The 25,438-nt window shown below is 45.6% G+C and overlaps 1 protein-coding gene across 4 annotated transcripts in view; it reads left to right on the top strand.

Moving 5' to 3' along the window:
* The first annotated feature begins 305 nt into the window (after positions 1-305).
* Positions 306-25,438, top strand: part of Bves (blood vessel epicardial substance) — a 34,942-nt gene continuing 9,809 nt past the window's right edge. The window contains exons 1-8 of one of the 4 annotated variants that reach the window (XM_059272437.1): positions 334-403; positions 1,751-1,799; positions 2,962-3,198; positions 6,340-6,464; positions 9,414-9,601; positions 10,422-10,530; positions 17,279-17,446; positions 18,276-18,417. In XM_059272437.1, the coding sequence (XP_059128420.1) occupies positions 2,973-3,198; positions 6,340-6,464; positions 9,414-9,601; positions 10,422-10,530; positions 17,279-17,446; positions 18,276-18,417 (958 nt within the window). In that variant the 5' untranslated portion in view covers positions 334-403; positions 1,751-1,799; positions 2,962-2,972. Of the gene's footprint in view, positions 404-646; positions 726-1,750; positions 1,800-2,961; positions 3,199-6,339; positions 6,465-9,413; positions 9,602-10,421; positions 10,531-17,278; positions 17,447-18,275; positions 18,418-25,438 lie in introns of those variants that run through there. The other 3 variants (XM_059272436.1, XM_059272438.1, XM_059272439.1) reach the window with 3 other exon arrangements.

The raw sequence follows: 25,438 nt of genomic DNA, 5'->3' as shown, positions 1-25,438 counted from the left end.
GCCCGCGGGGGCAACCTCCGGCGGGCGGCGCGTGCGCCGTGCGCCCCAGCCGGCCGCCGCGATGCCTATTTTAGTCAAAGCGGCCGCGAGCGGGGAGCTGGCCGGGGCCCGCGCCGCCCGGGGACCCTCCGCGAGCCCGTCGAGCCGCCGCTCCCCGCCGCCGTCGCAAACTCGGCGCGCGCCGCCCGCGCCCGGGCCCGGGCCCCGGGGCACGCCAGGTAAGGGAGCCGAGCGCCGGCTCACCGCGGGGAAAGTTGAGCCCCGCGCGGCCGAGCAACTTGGCGCGCGCCGCTCTCGGCGCCGTCCTTGCAGCCGCCCTTCGCTCGCCCGCGCCCCGGGGGGCCCTCGGCGGGACAGCGCAGGGGCGCGGAGCTGGGGACGCTGACACTCTTCCGAGAGCGAGGTGAGCGGGTCCCCGGGTGGGGGGCCGAGGGCCGGGGGCCACGGGTCCTCGCCACCGGCCCGCGCCCTCGTTCCCAAGCCGGACTGAGCCGGTAAACCCGAAGGGAAGACCCGGCCACGCCACGCCGCTGGCCGCCCGAGGCGCGCGGAGACTCGGTGACAGTCACAGTGAACACGTCTGTTTGCACGGCTCTTTACTCACTGCTGTTCATCGTCATTTTTGTGATTTGGTCAGGGTTTAAAGTTAGCTTTCTCATTCAGCGTTTTAGAATCGCAGACGGACGCCTAGTTGAAAACCAATAGATGGGCACGATTTTACTACGGTAAGTAAGGAACTAGACTCCAGGGATCTAATGAGAAAGATAATGTTTTGATTCATTAACAATGAATCTGACAGTTCACAGATTCGCTCACCAATCTGGCCTTCTTCATTCATTCCCTGTATAAGGGCAGACCAGTGTAGGCCGTTTAAACCCATTACGTAGTGATTAAGCCCAAGCCCGTTAGATTAATCATTGAATATAAAAAAAACTAACTGATTTTTAAAGACAGTAAACACTTTTATGGGTGTATTTCATAAGAAGACACTTTTATATGTGTATGTATATACCTGCAGCTGCGTCTATAATTTGTATAGCTTTAATAAAGTGTAGAGCATCAAAATATGTTTTATAGTAATCCTACGTTTGAACCTGGCTGTTAGGGCTGGTGAGGAAGCTCGCCGGCCGGTAAGGCACTAGCAGGCAAGCCTGATGCATGCCTTGTCTCCTCAGGACCCACGTGGTGGAAGGGGAGATTCTCCAGCAAGCTGTCCTTTGGCTTGTGCGCCCACCCCGCCCCCCAGAAATAATAAACACATGCAATACATTTTAATGGTTTTTAATATTGTCTGTCTTTGAGGCAGATTATAGTTTCCTCAGCAATTTACTTTGGCCAGAAATTTAAACTAACGCCACTTTTAGAACTTCTAAGAGCCTGAAAGTGAACTGAGACCATGTAGTGCATCGTCTCAGTTCCAAGGGAAAACAGGTTGAGGAGGGAGGCTCCCCGGTGGCTTGTGGGACCGACCCTGACTCAGCCTCAGGAAAGTTTGAGTGAAATGGTTTTTTGTCCGCGTTGTGTTTCAGTCTCATCCCATTCAGGTCTTCCTCGGTGACAGTATCGATGGAGGCCTTGGAAGGGTATAGATCCATACGTACCACCCCTGCCTCCCACAGGCATTGTGTAGCTATAGCAAGCACGAGGCACTCACACTTCCAGGTTCTTGGAACCAGTCCCCCATCGTAATAAGCTTAGATTTTTATTAAGACTGTTGGAAAGTAGTTGAATTCTCATTTTTTTTTTACAGAAAAATCAATATTTAAGTCAACTTATTATTTGTGAACTGTTTGGAGTGGGTATGTAACTCCCTTGTCATCATGTTTAAAGCAAGTGTCACAAAAGTGAACTTCCACTTACTTACTTCCTTCATATTTATAAATTTGTTTGTCATCTTAAGATATACAGAATTTATCCTCATATACTTACTTGTCTAGCATCCTTTCAAGATGTCCAAACCACATCTATTATTATACCACTTAAAATCTTTACTATGTTAAAAATGTGAATTTCTCTATTTTGAAAGATGTATATGTTTCTAAATTAAATTTAAAGGTATTTTTGGTCTTCATTTAACTTTAAAAATGAAATAGATTAATTCATGTCTTCTGTAAACCTACATAGTTTTTGCTAAGGACCAAATTTGTGTAATTAATAATGAAGGGTGTTTTTTTTTTTGTGTGTGTGTGTGTGTGTGTGTGTGTGTGCGTGCATGTGGAGCAGGGACCAAGAATAGATAATAATGGACAGAACAGAGTGATACTTTATTGTTTTATATAAGTGTGTGCAAAATGTATATTACTTGAAATATAAATGTGCGTAAAATGTATATTACTTGAAATGGATTTGCTGTGGTGCTTAATACTAAATACTCAAATATATTCATGAACCTTCCTACATACAAATTGTACATTTACTACTTTCTAATTTGTGAGATGCTATCAACTAGAATTATTTGAGGAATGAAAATAGAGACTTAAGTTGGAGAATAAAAGAAACTTTGAATGCTATTTAAGTTCTTTATATGTGTGTATCTTGGATTCCGTCTCCAGTGTGAATGGTTTGAAGATTGTGCTAACCCGGTGTAAATGCTGTGACCTATGAATGTAGGTGTTAGTCTCTCATACTTGCTGATTCTCACCCTCTTCAAGTATGTGTGTGTTCATTTCTAAACACACTGAACTCTCTGAGATGTTTCATTTCAACATAAGGCAAACGGGAGATCATTATGACAGGCACAGAAAAGGTCATTCTTTGTGACAGGGCTGGAGTTTGAACCTATGTACTTGATAAGTATTGGAAAACTGTTTTTGGGCTGGAGTTTGAACCTATGTACTTGATAAGTATTGGAAAACTGTTGACTAGCATGTAATTTGTAAAAATAATTTTGGCATATTACCTGTCATAGGTATGATAAGATAAACTTTCCATTTATGACTGATTGTGTTTTTGTCTTTATAGGACTTTTCAACATGAATTACACAGAGTCCAGCCCACTGGCAGAATCAACTCTAGCAGGTTTTAACTCTGAGTTGGGAAGCGTCACACCTGTGCCTTCCAATGAGACCACTTGTGAGAACTGGAGAGAGGTCCATCATCTGGTGTTTCATGTAGCAAACATTTGTTTAGCAGTTGGTTTGGTGATTCCAACCACTCTTCGCCTCCACATGATCCTTCTTAGAGGGATGTTGTCTATAGGTGAGGCACCCTGGGCTCAGATAACACTGTTCAGCTGGTGTCGAGTGGACTTGGCATTGGGAGCTTAGAGCGTCCTTTCCAGGTGTATAGCGTAGAAGAACCGTAAGCCTGTGTTAATCGCTCAGCAGTCTGTCTCCCAGCTTAGCACATAGGTCTCCACACAGCCATCGTCTCCCTTCCTTAACTGTGTAAGTGGTGTATGCTTTTCTAGACGGTGCAGGTTCTACATGTCAGAAATTCATGTGCCAGCATGTGGCTGTCAGAGCCAGACCGTGTGATTCCAGCCCTAATTCCACGCCTTGCTAACTGTGTAACTTGAGCAAATGATTTTAATTTCCTGTCACTCCAGTTTCCCCTTGTATCAGAGAAAGATAAAAATAAAACTACTTTCTGGGGTTACTGTGAGGATTGAGTAAACGTGTGTTAGGAAAGTGCCTGGCACAGAGCGGCCATGTTGTCTCCGCCGTTATGGTTTGAAGAGACAGTTGCTGTAGCCAGTGAAGTGATATGAGAGCAAAATCAGTTCCCATTTACAATATTCCAAGTGTACCATTCATATAGCATGTATATAGTATGGACATTTTTTGGCCCTATTAACTGATTGGGCATGTTTATTCACATCAAAATATTGAAACAATAGTTACTGTTTTATCAGTGATTATTGACAAATTCTGTGATTCCTCCCCTCGAGTCTCCATTTATTTAGGTGCGTTTCTGACACTTGTAATATATCAGACAGATTAAGGAAGGCAGTCTCCACCCTTGTGAAAACAGATGGGCAGTCACAGTGTGGGGTGTCAACTGGGCACTGCAGGCCTGTACCCCGTGCTCAGGGCAGACAGGTGACAGGCTCAGTGCTGATACAAGGCAAGGTCCCGCATGATCACACGATAGCTCTGGGGAAATGACCAGGTTTCTCTTAAGTGTGAGCGTGGAGTATCCTGGTGAAGGGCACAGGAGAGGAGAAGTTATAGCGTAGCACAAAGGAAGACTAGCTTTTTGTCCTGAGTGTACAGTGACGATAAGAGACAGAAAGACTAGCTAGGCATCAGCTAAGGTCGGGACTGCAGAGGCAGGTTGTTGGATGGAGGGAACCCGTGATCCAAATTATAAATCTTAAGACAGGGGTTCTGGAGGTACAGTGTACCAGAATGCATCTTTTAGCCCGGCACTTTCATCTACACATAAGGAAACTGAGGCCAGGAGGTAGAGGGAAGAGACTTATTCAGATGTTCCACTGTGATGAAGTCCAGCATTTGAACGTCTGATTCTAAATGTGAAAAATTAGCTCTCATGTGCACGTGAATCTATAAATCCGTATCTTAGTGATCATTTTAAACTAGAACTATATTATATGCTTACATTCCCCTATAAAATTAGAAAATAAGGATATTTTCTGTAAGGCAAGAGAATGGGTAAGGGAGGTCAGGAAGAGACCATTTGATGAATGGATAATCACCAAGTGAAAATTCGGGTCACTAAAAAGTTTCAGGAAGGCGTTTGCTCTTGGCTGGGATATCACTCATTTGGTACAGTATTACCTCGGCTACATGAAGCCCTGGGTGAGGTCCCCAGCACCTCATCAACTAGGCACCGTAGAGCATGCTGGCACTCAGGAGGTAGGATCAGAAGCTCAGTGACAACCTCAGCCACACTAGGGCTCAGCACTGGCCTGAACTACGTGAGACCTTGTCTCAAAACAGCAAAGTAAATAAAGTAATTGAGTTCATCACTGATCACAAAAAAAAAATAAAATAAAATGCAGTATGTAATTCCTTAACAGATAATGAGGTTTAAAAAAAAAACTTGGGGGGGTGGTGGTGGGAGGGAATAGAGTCTCGCTCTGTAGACCAGGCTGGCCTTAAACTCACAAAAAGATACACCTGCCTCTGCCTCCCAAGTGCTGGGATTAAAGGTGTGGGCCACTGTGCCTGGATAGGAGTTTCAGACTTTATAGTATTGAAAGTGCAGTACTGACGTTTCCAGCTCATAGGTTTGCGAGTTTGTAGGAACCTTTTGGAACATGTTTCTTCAGTGGTATCCGAATGTGGCGTTCATTCCCTTCCTCACCTTCAGCCCCAGCTTAAGTAAACAGCCACAAATGGAGAATTCTTTCGTATATGAGGTTGCCTTTGTTATTTACCAAGAATTGTACCCTCAAATGGGCGTGGTGGTGCATGCCTGTAACCCTAGTGTATAGGGGGACTGAGGCAGAAAGATACAGAGTAAGGATAGCCTGGTCTACAAAGGGAGACACTGTCTCAAATGAAAATCTAGGGCTAGGGATGTACTCAGTTGATAGAGTACTGTCTGCAATTCCCACACTCCCGGGTGGGGTCCTGCAGAAAGAAATGCAGTGAAGGAACAATGGCACCCAAAGGTGGTGTGGCGGTGTGTGTGTGTGTGTGTGTGTGTGTGTGTGGTGGATGGGTGTGGTGTGGTCTGGTGTGTGTGTGTGTGTGTGTGTGAGGGGGGAATGGATGGGTGTGGTGTGGTCTAGTGTGTGTGAGGTGGGGATGGATGGGTGTGGTGTGGTCTAGTGTGGGGGGATGGATAGGTGTGGTGTGGTCTGGTGGGGGGGATGGGTGTGGTGTGGTCTGGTGTGTGTGTGTGTGGGGGGAGATGGATGGATGGGTGTGGTCTGGTGTGTGTGTGTGTGTGTGTGAGGGGGGATGGGTGGGTATGATGTGGTCTGGTGTGTGTGGGGGGATGGATGGGTGTGGTGTGGTCTGGTGTGTGTGTGTGGATGGATGGGTGTGGAGTGGCCTGGTGTGTGTGGGGGGATGGATGGGTGTGGTGTGGTCTGGTGTGTGGGGGATGGATGGGTGTGGTGTGGTCTGGTGTGTGTGTGTGTGGGGGGGATGGGTGTGGTGTGGTCGGGTGTGGGGGGGATGGATGGGTGTGGTGTGGTCTGGTGTTGGGGGATGGATGGGTGTGGTGTGGTCTGGTGTGGGGGGGATGGATGGATGGGTGTGGTGTGGTCTGGTGTGGGGGGAATCTTTTTAGTAATAAACCAGAATGGAAATGTGGTATTCAGCTTACTATTTCTAGATGTGTTTGGTTCTAGGCAGAGCAGGATTATAGTGAGCTCTTGGTGGAATCTGTTGTAAGTGTCTAACACCTGCTTCTGTTACTCAACAGGGTGTACCCTTTATGTAGTCTGGGCCACTCTCTACCGATGTGCCTTGGATATAATGATCTGGAACTCGGTGTTCTTGGGTATCAATATTTTGCATCTTTCATATCTTTTGTACAAGAAAAGACCGGTAATTACTAAAATTTTTTAATAAGAAAGTAACTTTAAATATGAAAGCTTTTTAAAAGTACTTCATTCAGACTTGCAAGTGAGCATCTTAGTCCCTCTCGAATATTCTGACTATTGAGCTTTCTATGTAAATGCCTGAGAGAAACGCGTTTGAAATCTGTGAAATTTGTTTAACAAATGAATTTTCCGAACTTTGACTTGCTGGAGCATGAACACATGACTAATACTGTCTTTTTTTAGGCATATTATGTGATTATTTCCTGGTCTGCTGATACTCAGTTATCACTTGGAAATATCTTTGCTTAATTATAAAATTACTGATAAGCAACTTCCATTTCATACTCATGATTTGCAGATAGTTCATTCTATTTTCATAGTATAATGGCTATTATCTTTCTTGAGTTTAAAATATTCATGTAAAGAAATCAGCACTTTTGGTGGATATTCACCAGAATATCAATACTTACATTTTTATTTTTAACACTGGCTTCTCTTACAGTGTCTTCTTAATACCTAAACCAAACATAGAGCAAGCCTGCGCACACCCCTGTGATCCCAGCACTTATGGAGTAGGTGGAGTGATAGTTCAAGGCCAGCCTGCTCTACATAGTGGTGACAGTTCAAGGCTAGCCTGCTGTACATAGTGAGTGACAGTTCAAGGCTATCCTGCTCTATATAGTGAGTCACAGTTCAAGGCTAGCCTGCTCTACATAGTGAGTCACAGTTCAAGGCCAGCCTGCTCTACATAGTGAGTGACAGTTCAAGGCTAGGCTGCTCTACATAGTGAGTGACAGTTCAAGGCTAGCCTGCTCTACATAGTGAGTCTGAAGTTAGCTTGGAGCTGTGAATGAGGTTCCATTTTAAAAACAAAACAACATTAACAACCAAACATAACCTCCAAGAACATAAAAAAACGAAGTAGAAGGCAGCTGGGTTCACAGAAATCACTCCATACGTGGTCACTGACTGTCCTAAGGACAAGCATTCAGTCACCCAAGGCTGTAATGCTCATCTTAGCTCTGATTTTAATGTAGACAACTATTAGAAAATAGGACATTTCACACAGAAATACAGATGATATACATGTGGGTACTCCACTACTCCATAACCTCCTCACACACAGCCGCTCAGTTTGGGCTGCTTGTGTGTATTGGTCAGTTGTTTTTTTCCTGGGTTAGGCTGTGTGATGAATGAGATCTCAGTGATGCAGAACAGCAGTGGCCTTTTCTTCTCACCCACCTTACCTGTTGATTGGCATCACTGAGTCTATCTTACGTTTCCGGGTCTCTGCTAAAGCAGCAAGTTCTTTTGGGACTGTGCATTCGTATGGCAGAGGGGACCATATAAAAGCTGGAAAACATCCATCTGCTCAAGGGTCTGGAAGTGGTGTGTGGCTAAGAGCACTGGATGCTCTTGCAGAGGACCTGGGTTTTGTTCCCAGTACCCACAACCATCTATAACTCAATTCCAAGGGACCTAATGCCCTCTTCTCGTCTCCACGGGCACTGATTGCACATATTGCAGACCAAATACCCATACATAAAATTAAAAAGCAAACAAAAAGCCATTTCTGTAAAAAAAAAAAAAAAAAAAAAAAAATCTGTGTCTCTTCTGCTTACTGTTTCATTGGCCAAAGCCAGTGGCCTGGCCGAGCCTGCTGATGTTGGCGATAGTAATTCTCTTACGGGACAGCAAACAATTGGAAGTAACAGGGTAGTGGAACACACTAGCCGTTGTAGCCCTGTGTACACTGAAGATGCTCGGAGAAACTTTTGACAAACAGATGCTTCCAAAGAAGAGAATTCAGACAACCTCACGAAGAAACTGAGCCTTGAGCTGAGGTGTAGAGGAAAGACGGGCATGGACGCATGTGACTAGACTGTGACAGGTCTTGTGTTCATCACTGTGCCACAGTAGATGTTGTGTGGGCTGGATGGGACAGATTTGTGAGGAAATCATGCTGGATGCTCACTACTAGAGCTGTGGAGTAGAGGAGGTAGAACTGTAATAATGAGGGTGACAGTTCTCAGATGTTAGAGCCTTTTCTGGAAACCCAAGTTCACAGTCCCTGAGTCACTGAGGACGTGATTGAAGCACCAGAAAGAACATCTCGCATCTAGGGCTGTTGTTTGGTTTGGTTTGGTTTTTTTCTCTATCACTTAAATAAATAAAGATGATTCTTCGTCAGAATGAAATGGGGACAGACCAGAATGACATCAGGTAGAAGCAGCTTTTGTGCTCGGGCTCTGTGGGTTTCATCGTGTTTCATTGAGCTTTCACTGAGACAGAGTTCATTCACAGTGCAGTACAGTTTTCCATGCACCCAATTACGGTGCCTTCCAGACGCCGCATGCCCTGGGCCTGAGAGACTCTGAGAAGGGGTGATTACGACAGTCATCGAACTGCTGTCCGTAGCCAGCCTTCCTCATCAGAGGGATCTCAGTGCTACGAAGCTTAGGCTGGGATGAGAACACCATGCCAGAGCTCTGCCCTTCTTTCTTCCTTTGCTTGGGAATATGTAAATATGAGATAGTGATTGCAGCCGTGAGTGTTGGCTTTCCTGCCTCGATGCATTAAATAATTACATGGAGATAAAATGCTTAATGCATTATTTTGTGAATTTGTTTTTCTATTCTCACTATCATAATTAAAAGTTAAGGTAATTTCATCTTTTGAAACAAACGTGTTATGGACTGCTGCTAAGGTTAGGAAGGTATGTGTTTTGACAAAATCCAAAAACTCAGACGTTGCTTCAGGATCAGTAGAAAGGTGTGACCATTAGAGTCCTCTCAGCCTTCCCCAATAGAGTATAAATTACACCACTACTAACTCTCTAAGACCCCACTGACCACCAGTGTGTACCATAGATTTGTTTATTCTTATGTCTATATCCCGCCCTCAAGAGTCCCGTGTTTGGGGACTGCAGGACCTCAGCATCACTGTCTTTCAGGTCAAGATCGAAAAGGAGCTGGGTGGTGTCTACCACCGATTGTTTGAACCACTCCGTGTCCCTCCTGATTTGTTCAGAAGGTTAACTGGACAGTTTTGTATGATCCAGACCTTGAAAAAGGGCCAGACGTACGCCACCGAGGATAAAACCTCAGTTGATGATCGTCTTAGTATTCTCCTAAAGGGGAGGTGAGTGTTAAATTGAAATAGGAACCCCCAGGTTGCCTTGCATCTTTTATAGCCTCTAGGAAGGAATGCAACATGGAGATGTTGCCAGCCAATGGAGGAAGCAGTGGCTGTGTGTTGGTAAAGGTCATTTTGCAACTGAAATCTGGGCTGCTGTGGAAGTGTGTGCCAAAGCTAGGTAGACACCGTGGTCCTGAATCGTATTGATACCAAAATTTTCTACAGTGAATACTTTGCTAACCATGTTTACTTCTGCTTGAAGTTAGTGAGTCAAAATTGAAGTAGGTTCAAATTAAATTCAAGAAGCTTATGCATGTGGCAGAGGTGGTCTGTTTTTTGAGTATCACAGTCTATATGGAGGATCTGAATGGAGAGTCGTGGATGTTGCATGGGTATAATTGTTGCTGTGCTCATTGGGTGGTGGTTTTCGATGAGGTCTCAGACTCCTGGGCTCATGTGACTCTGTAGCTGCAGCCTCCTGAGTAACTGGATCTGTGGATGTGTGTCACCGTGCCTGCCTTGAAACGTGTTGTTAACAGCCTCCCTTCCCCTCGAAATCTGTAATGTAGAAATTACATGTTCGTTCCCACTGCACGAGTGACTGTAATGGTAACGTGGGCTGCACTAGTGATGTATGCTGGTGCTTTTCTCAGGTCATTTTTAAATATATTTGTGCCTCTGGAAGTGCTTTAAGTTGTGTCCATTACTTGTAGAATATTTAAAATAGTGCAGATACACTACTGTACTGTTTCAGTGATAAAAAGAATGATTTTGCTTTTGTGAAGTGCTGTATGTTTGTTAACGTTTTGACTTGTGTTAACAGAATGAAGGTCTCCTATCGAGGACATTTTCTGCATAACATCTACCCCTGTGCCTTTATCGATTCCCCAGAATTTAGATCAACCCAGATGCACAAAGGGGAAAAGTTCCAGGTAGGATTTGGTTTCGAAGGTTAAAACTATTTTGTATCTCATTCAAATCCAGTGAAATGGAAAAGTCACCATGATTTCTTTTTAAAAAAGGAGATAGCCACATTAGTGTACACAGTATAATTCAATAAAAACAAAACAGCAACAGCCTTTCAACAGTGCTTGTGTGCGCACAACTGGAGGTGGACAGTGCTTGTGTGCGCACAGCTGGAGGTGGACAGTGCTTGTATGCGCACAGCTGGAGGTGGGACAGTGCTCGTGTGCACACAGCTGGAGGTGGACAGTGCTTGTGTGCGCACAGCTGGAGGTGGACAGTGCTTGTGTGCGCACAGCTGGAGGTGGACAGTGCTTGTGTGCTCACAGCTAGAAGTGGGACAGTGCTGGTGCTCACACAACTGGAGGTGGACAGTGCTTGTGCGCACACAGCTAGAAGTGGGACAGTGCTGGTGCTCACACAACTGGAGGTAGACAGTGCTTGTGTGCACACAACTGGAGGTGGACAGTGCTTGTGTGCGCACAACTGGAGGTGGACAGTGCTTGTGTGCGCACAACTGGAGGTGGACAGTGTTTGTGTGCGCACAACTGGAGGTGGACAGTGCTTGTGTGCGCACAACTGGAGGTGGACAGTGCTTGTGTGCGCACAACTGGAGGTGGACAGTGCTTGTGCACGCACAACTGGAGGTGGAACAGTGCTTATGCGCTCACAGCTGGAGGTGGACAGTGCTTGTGTGCGCACAGCTGGAGGTGGGACAGTGCTTGTGTGCGCACAGCTGGAGGTGGGACAGTGCTTGTGTGCGCACAGCTGGAGGTGGACAGTGCTTGTGTGCGCACAGCTAGAAGTGGGACAGTGCTGGTGCTCACACAACTGGAGGTGGACAGTGCTGGTGCTCACACAACTGGAGGTGGACAGTGCTTGTGTGCGCACAACTGGAGGTGGACAGTGCTTGTGTGCGCACAACTGGAGGTGGACAGTGCTTGTGTGCGCACAACTGGAGGTGGACAGTGCTTGTGTGCGCACAGCTGGAGGTGGACAGTGCTTGTGTGCGCACAGCTGGAGGTGGGCAGTGCTTGTGTGTGCACAGCTGGAGGTGGGACAGTGCTTGTGTGTGCACAGCTGGAGGTGGACAGTGCTTGTGCGCGCACAGCTAGAAGTGGGACAGTGCTGGTGCTCACACAACTGGAGGTGGACAGTGCTGGTGCTCACACAACTGGAGGTGGACAGTGCTTGTGTGCGCACAACTGGAGGTGGACAGTGCTTGTGTGCACACAACTGGAGGTGGACAGTGCTTGTGTGCGCACAACTGGAGGTGGACAGTGCCTGTGTGCACAGATGGAGGTGGATAGTGCTTGTGTGCACACAGCTGGAGGTGGAGGTCTGGAAAGCCGTGCCCTGATCTAGCCGTGACACTAACACCATTACTTCTGGGTGTGAGTTTGCTTGCTGTTTCATTTTTCAAAACTGTTTGGTCACTTAAATTTCTTAATATTTCCATTAAAAACTTACTGTTTGGGGGTCTAGGTAAGAGCACTGGCTGTTCTTCAAGAGGACCTGGGTTTGTTCCCAGCACCCACATGGCCGCTCACAATCATCTGTGACTCCAGTCCCTGAGGGTCCATGCCCCCTTCTGGCATTTGTGAATTCACATAAAATAACAATACATGCAGTCTTTTTTAAAAAATCAGCTTTATTATGAGAATAATTATGTCATTTGTAGATAATTCATGTTCCTAAACACATCATTGATTAACTCTATTAGGAAAAACAGAAAACTGGCTTTACTCCCGAGAACTTACTGAAAACACCCCTCCAATCACTTCATTCTTTTGCAGTTAGTGACTGTGTTAAAAGGCAAAGAGGAAATTCCTCACAGGATCAGCAGTTCAGACGTTGACTACTCAGCTCAGTTCTTCTCCATTGTATCGCAGCTGTCCGGGTTGTTCCCAAGTCCCCGGGCCGTCTGTTGTATTTGCTGTTCTTAGGAGCGCAGCCAAGAACACAAATCTCTGAGTAAATAGCAGTGAGGAGATATTCTGGGCACAGGGTTGCTTTGGTACAGTGCATATCGAGTGAGAAATAGCACTGAAGAGGATGTCATCACCGAAGAAAGAGGACCTGCCACCGTCCCTTGCTGCAGAATCTTCTGGGCTTGGTTTGGGATGCCCTTCAACTCGAGCTGCCCCAGGCTGGACATGAAGGGAAAGTGCAGTTCCCTTTACCTCATTAGAATGTCAGCCCTGTCTTGCTGCTACTCTGCTTGCCTAAAAGGCCTGGGGAACCGGAATTTGTTAAAAGTTGGGCACATTTGCCAGAAGTACTCGTTTAAGCTCACTGACTGTGGGGATTTCAATGAGAATGGCCCGCATAGGTGCATGTGTTTGAATGCTTGGTCCCCACTTAGGGGAACTGTTTGGGAAGGATTGGGAGGTGTGGCTTGTTGGAGGTGTGTCACTAGGAGTGGGCTTTGAGGTCTCAGAAGCCCAGGCCAGGCCCAGAGCCTCTCTCTCTCTCTCTCTGCCTGCTGCTTGTGGATCAGGGTGTACAGCTCTTAGCTGCTGCTCCAGTCCCATGGCCTGTCTGCTCCCTGCCATGATGATAATGGACTAAGCCGCTGAAACTAAACTAGCCCCCAATTAAGTGCTCTTAATATAAGAGTTGTCTTGGGCATGGCAATAGAACCCTGACTTAAGACACTGATGATGCAGTTCTGTTCCTGTGCTGGTCATGTTTGACATATAGGAAAAGAAAGCTGGTGTGTGTCCAGCTGTTCTGACCTTGGTACTGTGGGGGGTCGTCTGTGTCCCAGGGTGTCTGCTTCTATTTGAGCAGTGTGTTTAACCACCATCACCCGTGAGCCAGAACAGGACGGGCTCACAGGACCACGTCTGTCTCCTCTTTCTTCTGACCTCCTTACAGTTGCTTCGTCCACCATGGTCTGTTACACTCTTTCTTCTGTGTGGGAGCAGGTGGTTTTATGGAACAACTCAGTCTCTTTATTATCCTGAAGAGAAGAGTCAGTTTGGGGTGGAAACTAAACCTTTGTTCCAGAAGCGAATAATCCCCAAGGAACAGGTGTAGAAGTATGTACTCACTTTCCACTGGACTCTAAGTTACATTTGTAATTAAGCTAACAAAAATGTTACTACCACTGGCAACAGTTTTCCTTCTTCTTGGGGACTGAGTTTTAGAAGTTTAGGATTGTTCTTAACTGATGCGAAGATTCCAAGAACATGATGAAAACTGCAGTATCCTAGCTGGATGAAGGATGTGGATTCATCCTTGATCACTCCAGCCAGCTTTCTTTGGCACAGGGGATGGTATTTTGTGAGTTCGTGGTATTTTGCGACTGCCAGTGGACAAAAAAACGACACAACCATCGAGTCTGTGCCAACCACAGAGCCAACTTCATCAGAATAAACCCGGGGAGATTGTGCTTTGACTGTTTACAAAGCGTTTCTGTTGGCAGATACTCAGTGAAAAGTAGTTGTTTATGTGTGTTCTTGTAGCTGTACATCAGAGGGCCGTGCATATGGCCTCTTTCTGAAGCACATTCACATCCTTCCCTAGGAGGCATTCTGTTACAGACTTATATCCATTGGATTACCTTGTTTGTTTGAGTCAGGGTTTCAGGGAGCCCAGACTGGCCTTGAACTCTCTGTGTAGCCAAGGATTTCCACGGACTTTGGATTTTCCTGCTTCTACCTCTTGGGTGTTGGGATTATGCAGTGTGGGTATCAAACCCAGGCTTCTTGCATGTTAGGTAAGTACTCTACCACAGAGCTACACCCTCAACCCTTTTTATTTTTTGTTGTTTGTTGACACAGCATCTTACTATGTAGCCCAAGCTGGCCTTGAGCTCGTTGTGTAGTCCAGGTTGGCCTCCAACCAGTGATAGTCCTCTTGCCTCAGCGTTCCAAGTGCTGGTATTCTAGGCATGTACCACCACTCAGACTGTTATTTCTGTAGATTCGTTCTGTGGTCAGGGTGCTGATTGAACAGTAGTAGAAAAGAGAAGACCTGCAAGGCAGCATAGATCATCCTTTGGTAAACACTGTCATAATTCAAGTGCTACAGGCAGACTGATGATGCCAGAATCATCCCGAAGTTCACTGTCCTTAGTGCCTGCTGTTATGGGACTTGCAAATCAGACTGTCACTTAACAGCTGTTGACAGGGTCTTCAGTATCATTGTTACAAAAGTAGCAGTAGTGTTTTGTGTTTGGGTTTCTCTTTATTGAGTGATCATTTCTGATAAACGTTTTTCTTTTGATTCCGTCTCGGGCTGCTGCTTTCCCACGGTCAGTCACATGGCATGGTGCTGTGAAACCTGAAAGTCAGTCTGAGGGAGAGGTCTTAGAAATGCATGTCCCTGCTCTTGTGAAATAAATGAGCATTAAATTTTAACCGGTATTTAAAGAAAACAGCACCTTCGGGCTGGAGAGATGGCGCTGAGGTTAAAAGCAGTTTCTAATACCCACATGACAGCTCACGGTGGTCAGTAGCTCAAGTTCCATAGATCTGACACCCTCTTCTGGCTTCCACAGCACCAGGCACAGTGGTGCACAGACATGCATACAGGCAAGACAGCCATATTCTTAAAATAAGGATCATGTGTGAAGGTGTGCATCTCTGTGTGTGTGCACAGAGGCCCCATTGTGCACTTCTCTGCCATTCTGCCTTGTTCCTGGAGGACAGGATCTCCCACTTAACCTGGAGCTAGCCTGGTGGCCAACAAGCCCCAATGATCCTCCTGTTTCTGCCCTCCATAGTGCTGGGGTTACCAGCATCTGGGGTCACACCCAGCTTTTTATGTGGATGTTGGGATTTGAACTCTGTTTTTAGGCTTACATGGCAAGCAGTCCTACCACTGACCACTCCTCCACCTCCCCCATCTCCCTTTCTTAGACAGCATCTTATGTGGATCTCAGCCTGGCCTGGCACTATGTAGCCCAGGCTGGCTCCAAACTTGCTATTCTGCTTTAGCTGCTTGAGTGCTAGGATTCCAGGCATAGGACACCATGCCTGGACCCTCTTGGATCTTGTCTTTTTAAAAGTTTTTTTATGCGGGTATGGCTGTGTCTGTGTGCATGTGCACAATGTGAGGACCCCTGGCGGTCAGGAGGGCATCACACACCCCAAAACTGAAGTCACAGATGTGGGTCATGGGAACTGAACCCAGGTCCTTCCGAAGCGCAGCGGGCTTTCTTAACCGTTAAGCCATCTCTTCAGCCCTGGATCTCGTCTTTCTTATTGTCCATTGTACCTTCAGTGTCATTGGTGGTATTTGGCAGGAAGTGCGTTCGTCATAGTGGACACCGATGAAGAGTGTCACGTGGTGTTTTGTGGACTCAAAATCTGCATTTCTTAAATCCAGATGTTCTTGGTTTTCACAAAGCCTCTTCTGATGTAATAAATGCAAACTTTATTTTTCTGGGAGCATTGGCCCACTTTTGGAAGTAACTAATTAATCTAATTTTCCAAAGCGCCAGCTTCAGCCTGTTGGTATGAGGGAACCAGGAAGCTGGGGGTTTTCATTTTTTGTTTTTTTTTTTCTCTTGGTAGACGTAAATCCTCCTTTGACTTCTGAAAAGAAAGCTCTTTTGGAACTATTTGTTCTGAGGCCCAGATAAGACTTCATGTCAGTTTAGTTAACTTTTACCAATCTCCAGCTGGGACAAGCACTGGTCTAGTGCTGAGGATGTAAACTGGATTTTACTGACGCCAGTGTCTGCTTCTGCCAACTACTTCTTGTGAGTGTGGGCTGACCACCACTCTGTGATGAAGCCAGGCATTGAACCTGAAGACATCTGGTCTCTTCCATCAGTGTGCTCAGGAGTTCGCACGTGTGTGTTGGGGATGAGTTGGGCCCTTAGGATATGAGTGTCATCATGAGGGAAGTGATAGCATTCTGAGTGTTGAAGGGCAGTTGCCTGGTAGGAGGGGCTTCTGGATCCTGAGCCCAGATAGCACAGAGAAGGGGATGGGGGAGTTGCTTGAGCTCTGGCGCCGTGACAGTGAGCACCCCTGAGCACGGAGAAGGGGATGGGAGGGTCGCTTGAGCTCTGGCGCCCTGACGGTGACCACCCCTGAGCACGGAGAAGGGAATGGGAGGGTCGCTTGAGCTCTGGCGCCGTGACAGTGAGCACCCCTGCTTTCCCGTGTTGCACTGCTTACATGGGAGGGTGTGGTGTCTCAGTGCTGGGCTAGTTTGAGCACCTAGCTCAGTAGGCTACCTTGGAGCTAGCCTTGAAATCCACGGCAGAAGGTCGCTCACCAGCCGCTCTCATCAGCGGCTGACCTGAGCCTTTGAATCTTTCTCAGTGTATATGTATTTATGAGTCATCTGGGTGAAAGGTTCTCCTAGGAAATTTGCTTTACAGGTTAATCTTAGGTGCTGGTGGTGCAGCTCTATGGTAGGGCTCAGTGTAGAACGTCTCCGGGTCTGAGTCCCAGAGCCAGACACACATGCATTCACACACCCTCTCTTTCTCTCCTGAGTTCATTTGCATGTAAACAACAATGGGTAAAGACATATTTTACCATAATTAGTATTTCCCATTGCAACATCCACAGCAGTATTGACACGGTGGCCATTCTTTCATCCTGAGACCGCACAAACCAAAGCAGTAAAACTCAGAGAAGTTGCCTGGATTTAGTCTACTGATTTTGTGTCTTTAAACATAATTCTATACAGTGTGTTAGGTTATAACTAATTTGATAAATATATCTATGATTGTGTTTGCTTCTTCCACAGGTCACCATTATTGCAGATGATAACTGCAGGTTTTTATGCTGGTCAAGAGAAAGACTGACTTACTTTCTGGAGTCAGAGCCTTTTCTGTACGAAATTTTTAGATATCTTATAGGAAAAGACATAACAAATAAACTCTACTCACTGAATGATCCTACCTTAAACGATAAAGTAAGTGCCTTTCTGATTCTTTTGGTTAAATAGATATGTGTGTTTTCCTGAATTTTCGTTAAGTATTCAAAACTTCAGAGGGGATATTTGTAATAGAGAGACTCTTTAGCAAGTCCTTTCTTGAAGGCAAGGAGGTATGTTATAATTATTGCCATTGCCCTAGCTTGGCCTGACTGTTAAGACCTCATTTATGGGATGGAGTACTGTCCTTCCCAGAAGTCTGCTGTGTGGATGAAGGAGGATGGGAGGGAGTGGGCATGGAGAAGGCGTGCCAAGGCAGGACTGCAAGAAGTAGGACTAAGAGTTGGCATTTGGCCTTGATGCCCTCTGCGTCTTCCAGGAATCAGAGACCAGAGAAGATGGACTTCCAGAGCTCCAGGCAGCATAGTTTTCTGCGTTTGTTTAGAAGGAAATTAAAACAATTGCAGATGAGAACTTTTAAAACATTCTCCTGTGACCCAGACTGCCTGCCGGGGGCACTGGATATGGTGTTCCTCTTAGGTTCCCCTGTCCAGGTGCTTCCCACTGTAAGTTAGGCCTGGGGCTGAGGCAGAGCCAGAGAGTGCTTACCTGTTATGCATGAGGCCTTGGGTTTGATCCTTAACATTGCAAAAGAGAAACAGTTGTGCTTACTATTTCAGATTACTGATAGAGTATTCATATTTATAATTTTAGAATAATGTATTTAAAGGGACAGCTAGTAATAACCACAGCAGACATTTCTAGAGCACTTACTACCTTTTCGTTTTAGCACTAACTTAGATCCCTTTACAGGGGATATCTGAGTCACTGCTGTAAACCTCAGGCATCTGCTAACTTTGCTTTGCAGAAAGTTAAGAAGCTGGAGCCGCAGATGAGCCTGTGCACACAGATCACCATGCTGGAGATGAGGAACAGCATCACCAGCTCCAGTGACGGCGAGGATGGCCTCCACCACTTTCTGCGGAGCTCCTCCAGCACGTCTTCTCTCCGTGAGTCCCCTCAACACTGATAGATGTCACCAGAAGCGGATACATGACTTTGCAAGTCACTACTTGGTAGCCTAGAGGAGTTACTGCCCCTGTGTTTGATGTAGTCCAAAGTCCAGCTTCAGCGCCCTTGTTTCTGCTTCTGGAACTGTTCGCTTACATTCTGGCCCACTGGCATGGTGTGCAAGGGTCGGTGGGCTTGGGTGGCTGCTTGGCCTTGTGGTTCTCATGGTTTGGGCTCCAGTGAAAGACAGATGTAGCAGTGTGGGAGTTTATGAGCAGCCAGCTGCTGGCTGCTCATCCCAGTGTGCACCTGAGACTTAAAGAGTGAGCAGGCGTCAGGGTGTTCTTGAAGATGGCCACTCAGCACCCATGGAAGTTACGTCCACACACCACTAACAAGTAAGTTCTCAGGATTCTCCTGTGTGGTTTATACCATTATAAACGACATGTCACACAGACATTCAAAGTTACTAAAATGAAAGAGACTAAATTATTTTAAGAATTCATTGATTGAAATTGAGGAATCAGTTTGAAAGTAGGAGAGCTTTGGATGAGTTAATATGAAACTGCATAAAAGCAGGCAGATTTTACATGAGCTGGATTAACATTCTAAATATTGCACAGTGAGAAGAGGTTGAAATTTACAAGCCACAATAATTGGCATCTGGGAGAAGCAGAATTTCACCTCTTCCCGTCTAGGGTTTTCTTCTGGGTTGGCCCGAGAACGAAATTGACACCAGACAGATTAACAAGAAAAAAAAAAAAAAAAAAAACATGCACATGAATCATAGAAATGTCAGGTGGCATGGGAAGACCCAAGAAGCAGGTAGATGCTTGTATGTACCAATTGGAACAGAGATAGGGAGGGTGGTCAAGCAGCCGAGTCAGGGGAAGAGTTCAACGTATTTACATGAGGTTTGCACAGAATCCCGACCCAACGTCCTGTCCTTGATAAAGAATGCTGCTTCCTTCTAGTGTAGGGAGGGCCTTTTTTTTCTGAGACCTTGTCTGCTCGTCAGAAACGGGAGAAAACCCAGAGGGAGTTGTTTAAGATGTTCTTAACTGAAAACAGTCAGTATGCTATGCACACACAGCTTCGACTCCTTTAGATAGAAGCTTCCAAACCAAATTCTAGATAGACATGTGCCGCAGACCTGAAGGGGACTTCAAGGGTAACACACATGAGAAATTAAAGATGGCTGTGTTTTATTCCAGTGCAGCTTAATTTAGAGTGTCAAATGAGACTCTCGAGAGGCTGGGCGTTGCTGGTGCCAGGCCCTCCCTATGCCAGGCCCTGGCCAGGGAGAGCACTTGTAGAGCAGGTGCCCTGGCTGTGGCAGGGGGAAACCCTCAGTACCACAGGCACCCTGTGAGTCCTGAAGCTCCAGAGTGACAGGTGCGTGTTCCCGTGACAGTGGATCCCACTTAGCCTGTACCAACCCTGTTGGCAGGCCATAGAGCATCCTGCTGCTGTGCTGAAGGGCCGGTGAGAGTGGGAGACCAGGTACTGTGACGGTGTCCTGATCTAGCTCAGTGACAGTTAACTTTACAGATGCGGAAGTTGGCAGTGTTCAGTGCTTGGCTTGCCTTGGTTCCGTAGCCGTGGTGCTGGGATCCAGATTTAGGGATCTGCCCTAACTATAAAACCCACACTTGTTAGGTCAAATCGATCCTCAGCAAAGGCTGCTACCCCATGGGCATAGAAGCTAATGTTACAGCACCAGGTCTTTGAAAAGATAAAGGGGATGGGATTTGTTGGAGGCCAACTGCCATGGAGACAGGACATAATCTCAGCTGTCACCTGACCTGCTGACCTGGCAAAGGGATTTAAGCAACTGGGCTAAGGCAAGATGGAAAGCTCGTGATCGTCACTGTAAGGCTTGATGGGATGGTTGGCCCGTGGAGGCCAGGTCAGGTAAGCCTGTAGATCATTCAGAGTGTTGGCCAGGCCTTGAGTCTAACCAGAGTGAAGCCCTGTTCCTCCCTCTCTGCTTCTCAGAAACTTGGTTCTGTTGGACTATCCTTGTCAGGTCTGTCCCAATGTCCTGATAAATAGTGTGAATAGCTTTCAGAGACAGGGAAGTTGCCATTTTCAAACAGGCTCAGTTTCAAATGATTTCTTGTGCTTTGTGATTGGTGGATCTGAAGCAGCCAGAGCAGTTACTGTGCCAACCAACAGGTGTGTGCGTGTGTGTCCAGTCTCTTAGTTTATGGGCTCCCTGCTCCGTCTCTGTTAAACATTTTTTTACTTGCTGAATATTCATTCCTTTCTTACATTCTTTTTTGAGACGGGGTCTCAGGTATCCCAGGCTGGCCTTGAACCTCTTCCTCCTGCCTCTACCTCCCATGCCTTCCAAGTTCTGGTGTTATAGATGAGTGCCACCCCACCTGATTTTATACAATGCTAGGGATAAACTCGGGGCTTTGTGGATGTCAAGGGAACCCAGTACCAACTACTTCCCAACCCTAAGTCACTGATTTTTAAATATTCCTGTGGACCACTTGGCATCATGGGACAGCTCCTGATACAGCAGTGCAGCTTGGGAGTCACACATTCCCAGGTGATACCTATGTGGTTATCCTGCAGACAGGTTGATGGAGAGGCTGTGGCCTCCCTTGGTTCTGGGATTCTGCTACTCCTGTCATGTGGGGGTAGTTGCGATGGTCTTGTAGCTCTTGTCTGATATAATACCTCAGGCAGCACTGTGGGACATTCTTTCTAAAGGCCTTGCCGGGGTGCTGTGGAACGCTGCAGCATCACACACCAGAAATGCAGTTCACAAAAAGGTGAAGAGAAACTCTGAGTGAACTGTGTGAATGAAATTACTGTCTCTCTCACGTCTTACCTGGTACTCTCTACACACGTACATGTCACGATGCCAGATTCCCAGCAGGATCTGTACTCTGTTCGCACTGGTTAGTATTCTAGTCTGCAGAGAGAGGCCACAGGCCAGTCACAGCAGGCTCCTCTCGGGTGGCTTGTGAATTTGTTACCTGGGCAGACACAAAGGCCAGTGTAGCGTTCTCAGTTTCAAGGCTGGCAAAGGTTCCATATCCTGACCGTCACTTCAGGGGAAAAGGCGTTGCGATTGCCTGGGGAAGTTCAGTCCTGTGGTAGCTCATATGACTCTCCTGTTACCTCATTTGCCGTGTTTCAAGAGTTCATGTGTAATGGTGAGATGGAAGAGAGGGTCAAGCTAGCCAGCGTGTGTGAGTGGTCACATCTGTGTGAACTGGCTCCCCTCCGCTGCCCGGTCAGCATTGCTTCATCGTAAGGGGAGCTTGCCATCCTGTCTTCTCACTGCAGCTCCCTGACAGTGACGTCCGAGACGCTCCGTCTCTCTCTTGTCTCTCACACAGGTTGATTGTATCTGGCAGTTCTGCCACTGGTAAGCGTGGCCAAGCGTAGGCATTGCCATGGCAACAAGAGAGTCCGTTATATCTCCTTGAAAGTTGCAGGATTTTGTTTTCACTTAATTGGAATTAAATAGTAGTTGCTTGGTGTCTCTGCTTTTCAAGTCATGAGATAATTTGGATTAATATCATCAGTTGGGATTTATCTTTGAATGAGTTTGTCGGTTTAAACCATTTTTCCTGAAATAGAATTAATATTTATGATGGTATTAGGATAGTTTGAAATAAGAGGTTTCTTACTGAGAAAAAGCCTTCGCTCTGTGTCAGGGTGTTGCCACAGGCAGTGCAGTCTACGGGTGAGCTGTGCCGACGTGCTTGGTTCGCACTGGTTAGTATTCTAGTCTGCAGAGAGAGGCCACAGGCCAGTCACAGCAGGCTCCTCTCGGGTGGCTTGTGAATTTGTTACCTGGGCAGACACAAAGGCCAGTGTAGCGTTCTCAGTTTCAAGGCTGGCTTCATGAAATAACCTGTTCAACTCAATTTGTTTCATGCCCACTAAGAGCAAGAGCAGCCTTCTAAACAGGGGCTTTGTGACTCACAGAGAGATAGCAGATGTGACCAGACAGAGGGACCTGGAGGAAGAGCTGGATGGGCAGGTGTGGAGGTGCAGCTTGGGGAGGGTGAGTCACCTCACCATGGTCTCCTGTCGCGTCTCATCCCTCAGTCACCTGATCAGCCTGATCGCAAACTTCCGTGGGAGCCTCCACATGCTGTGTCACTGACATATTCTGACCATTTCTTTGTCCATGCTGTTTGATCCTCACAGCACTCTGGGAAAGTGTGCATTGGCACTTTAGAATGGAGACATGTGATAGTTACCTCTCTGCTTGATTCTCAGCCAGCCCGGGCTGTGGTGAGGCCCGTGGCCCTGTCTTCTTCAGGCCAGTGGCTGGCTACTGTCCCCACACAGGATTTTCTCTACTTGTGGGATGACAAGAATAGGATTTCAGATGGCTAGGCACATTTATCTTTTTAATGAAAACGTTTAAAAGTATGATGAGGAGATGTTTCGGTTGGTGAAATGCCTATGGTGCGGGCATTAGGACCTGAGTTTGGACCTCAACACAAAAAAACCTGCATTGGCAACATGCATTAGTAACCCTGGAGAGGAAATCTTATGATAGAAAGTTGATCTCATCCAGTTTTATTTTAGCTCTCTACCCAAATGACAATTGTTCAAAGTGCTCGATAATGTGCAGTTACTTATTGATTTATTTATTTAAACCCTTGTCTAGTGTAATTTGGCTCACTGCTAACTCCCCTTTCTCTTTCTGCTCAGCTTGGTAATGTCACTACTTTTTATTGTTTGGTGTTCATCTTTGGAACATCAAGTGATACATTCCAACTTCCCTTTCCTTCTTTCTCTACATGTTTAAAAACATGCAGACACTGGCATCTCTGCCTTTTGTGGTTTGAACATGAAATGTCTCCCAGAGGTTCAGGTGTTGGAACACATGGTCCCCAGCTGGTGCTCAGGTGTGGAAATTTGCAGAACCTGTAAGACCTAGTGCCTCATTGGAGGAGGTGTGAAGTTGGAGTGTAGCTGGAAGTTCTTCTGCATCCCACCTGGTCCGCAGCCACTCAGACCCAAGTAAACACACAGAGGCTTATGTTAATTAAAACTGCTTAGCCATTAGCTCAGGCTTACTACTGACTAGCTCTTCAATTTAAGCTCAGTCCATTTCTGTTAATCTATATGTCACCACATGTTCCATGGCTTTACCTGTGTGCCATTACATGCTGCTCCCTAGACGGTGGGCTGGCATCTCCTACCTCAGCCTTTCTCTTCCCAGAATTCTCCTTGTCTGGTTATCCTGCCTATACTTCCTGCCTGGCTACTGGCCAATCAGGGTTTTATTAAACCAGTGTATAAAAGCATTATACCATAGCATTTCCCCTTTTCTGTTTAATTAAAAAAGGAAGGTTTTAACTTTAACATAATAAAATTACATATAACAAAACAGTTATCAAGCAAGAATTATAGTTATGATATTTAGTCTATTTGTATTTGGCAAAAATCAAAGAAGATATCCTACCTATCCTATATTTGTGAGTCTAAGGTTTCATGTCTACCTTATCTGCTATCAAAACCAAGGAGAACCATAATTGTAACTATCTAGTCTTCAGCTACATCAAAGACCTCAGAAGGATACAATATCTGAGTAAACAGGAAGTGCCTTGTAAGCAACTTCCAAAATTCTAGAATGACGGAGACAGCTGCCTTCCTGGACAGTCATCCAAAGTTCTTCTGCAATGTTGGGCATCCATCTTCAGCCCATAGGCTTAGAGTCTCTTAGTCATTTCTCTCTGTGTCCTGTAGAATGTCTGGTAGTTTCTTCTGTGAAGCAGGAACCTGAAGGACCATTTTGCCTTGCAGAGTTCAGTGGTCACCTTCCTATGGTCCCACATGTCCAGTCAATACAAAATTTTGTCAAGCAGTCCAGGCAAGAACAGTTTCTTGCCCAAATGGCCGTTTTTGCCAAGAAGAAGATAAACTCCATATAGAGTGTCTTCAATGCCCATTCTTCTCTTTGAAGTAAATCAGTGCTGCCAGGAGCAGACATGTCTCATTGTCCAGAAACTCTTCAGTTTTTAAAACATTTTAAATGCCGTATTCTGTAGGTTTTTGAAGTGTTTGAAGATTACCTACCTAATTGAATTATATCTATACATCTATATCTATATCTATACATATATATCTAATTGAGTTATATCTATGTATATCTAGAAAACTTAACATGACTATAGGTTTTACTATCATATACTAATTATTAGTCTGTATTTTTTAATTATCCATTACAATTTAAATGAGCTGCATAAACATATCTTAAACAAGAGTAGAAATATGCATGCAGTATAACAAAATTAACTTTAATTTTAATTTAATTTAACTTTGTAGCAATAAACTAAAATCTATACCAATGTAAAACATTTTAAACAAGTTGCTCTTTAAAAGTAGGTTCAACAATCTATCCTTTTATCCTATCATATCTATATCCTATATTTCCATATCATATCCCCCTTTCTTCTTTTAGAAAGATATTGACTATGACCAATAACAATTTGTAACTAACGAACTAAACAAAGACATCCATAATCCATTTTTTGGGAATGTGGGTGTAGTTTTCTAGGCTACTTCCTGCTGATAAAGGGTGCTATATTCTTATGGGGATCTTGAGAAAATTAAGAATTATGGTCAAGTTCTGTCTGAAATAGTCTGTGAGGCTGCATTGTCTGAGCCAGTTGCCTTGAAACTGTTCTGGATGTTGGATCATCTGGGCCATGGTGTCACTGGAGACCTTTCAGGGGGTCTTGGCTGGTCAAACCATACTAGCCTGGAAGCAATCCACAGGTTCTTATCTTCTGTGGAAACAAAAGCAGAACCTCTTTTCCAAAGCAACATATCCTTAGACATAGATTTTGAAATTAAGGTATCTTTAAATATACATATTGATTTAACTTAGCAGCTTTTACAATCAAATGTCTTTCTGCAGTTAAAAATCCCAAACAAAGAGAACACAATCCAGATTCTCTGTGTAATATGCAAGACTTTATTTTTTAAAACTATTTCTTTATGTAACATCTGTTCCTTTTCCTTTCTCTTCCA

Source organism: Peromyscus eremicus, chromosome 8b (assembly GCF_949786415.1).
Source record: "Peromyscus eremicus chromosome 8b, PerEre_H2_v1, whole genome shotgun sequence".
NCBI lineage: Eukaryota > Metazoa > Chordata > Mammalia > Rodentia > Cricetidae > Peromyscus > Peromyscus eremicus.
The sequence above is the reverse complement of the archived record's forward strand: the minus strand, read 5'-3'. Positions and strand labels throughout refer to the sequence as shown.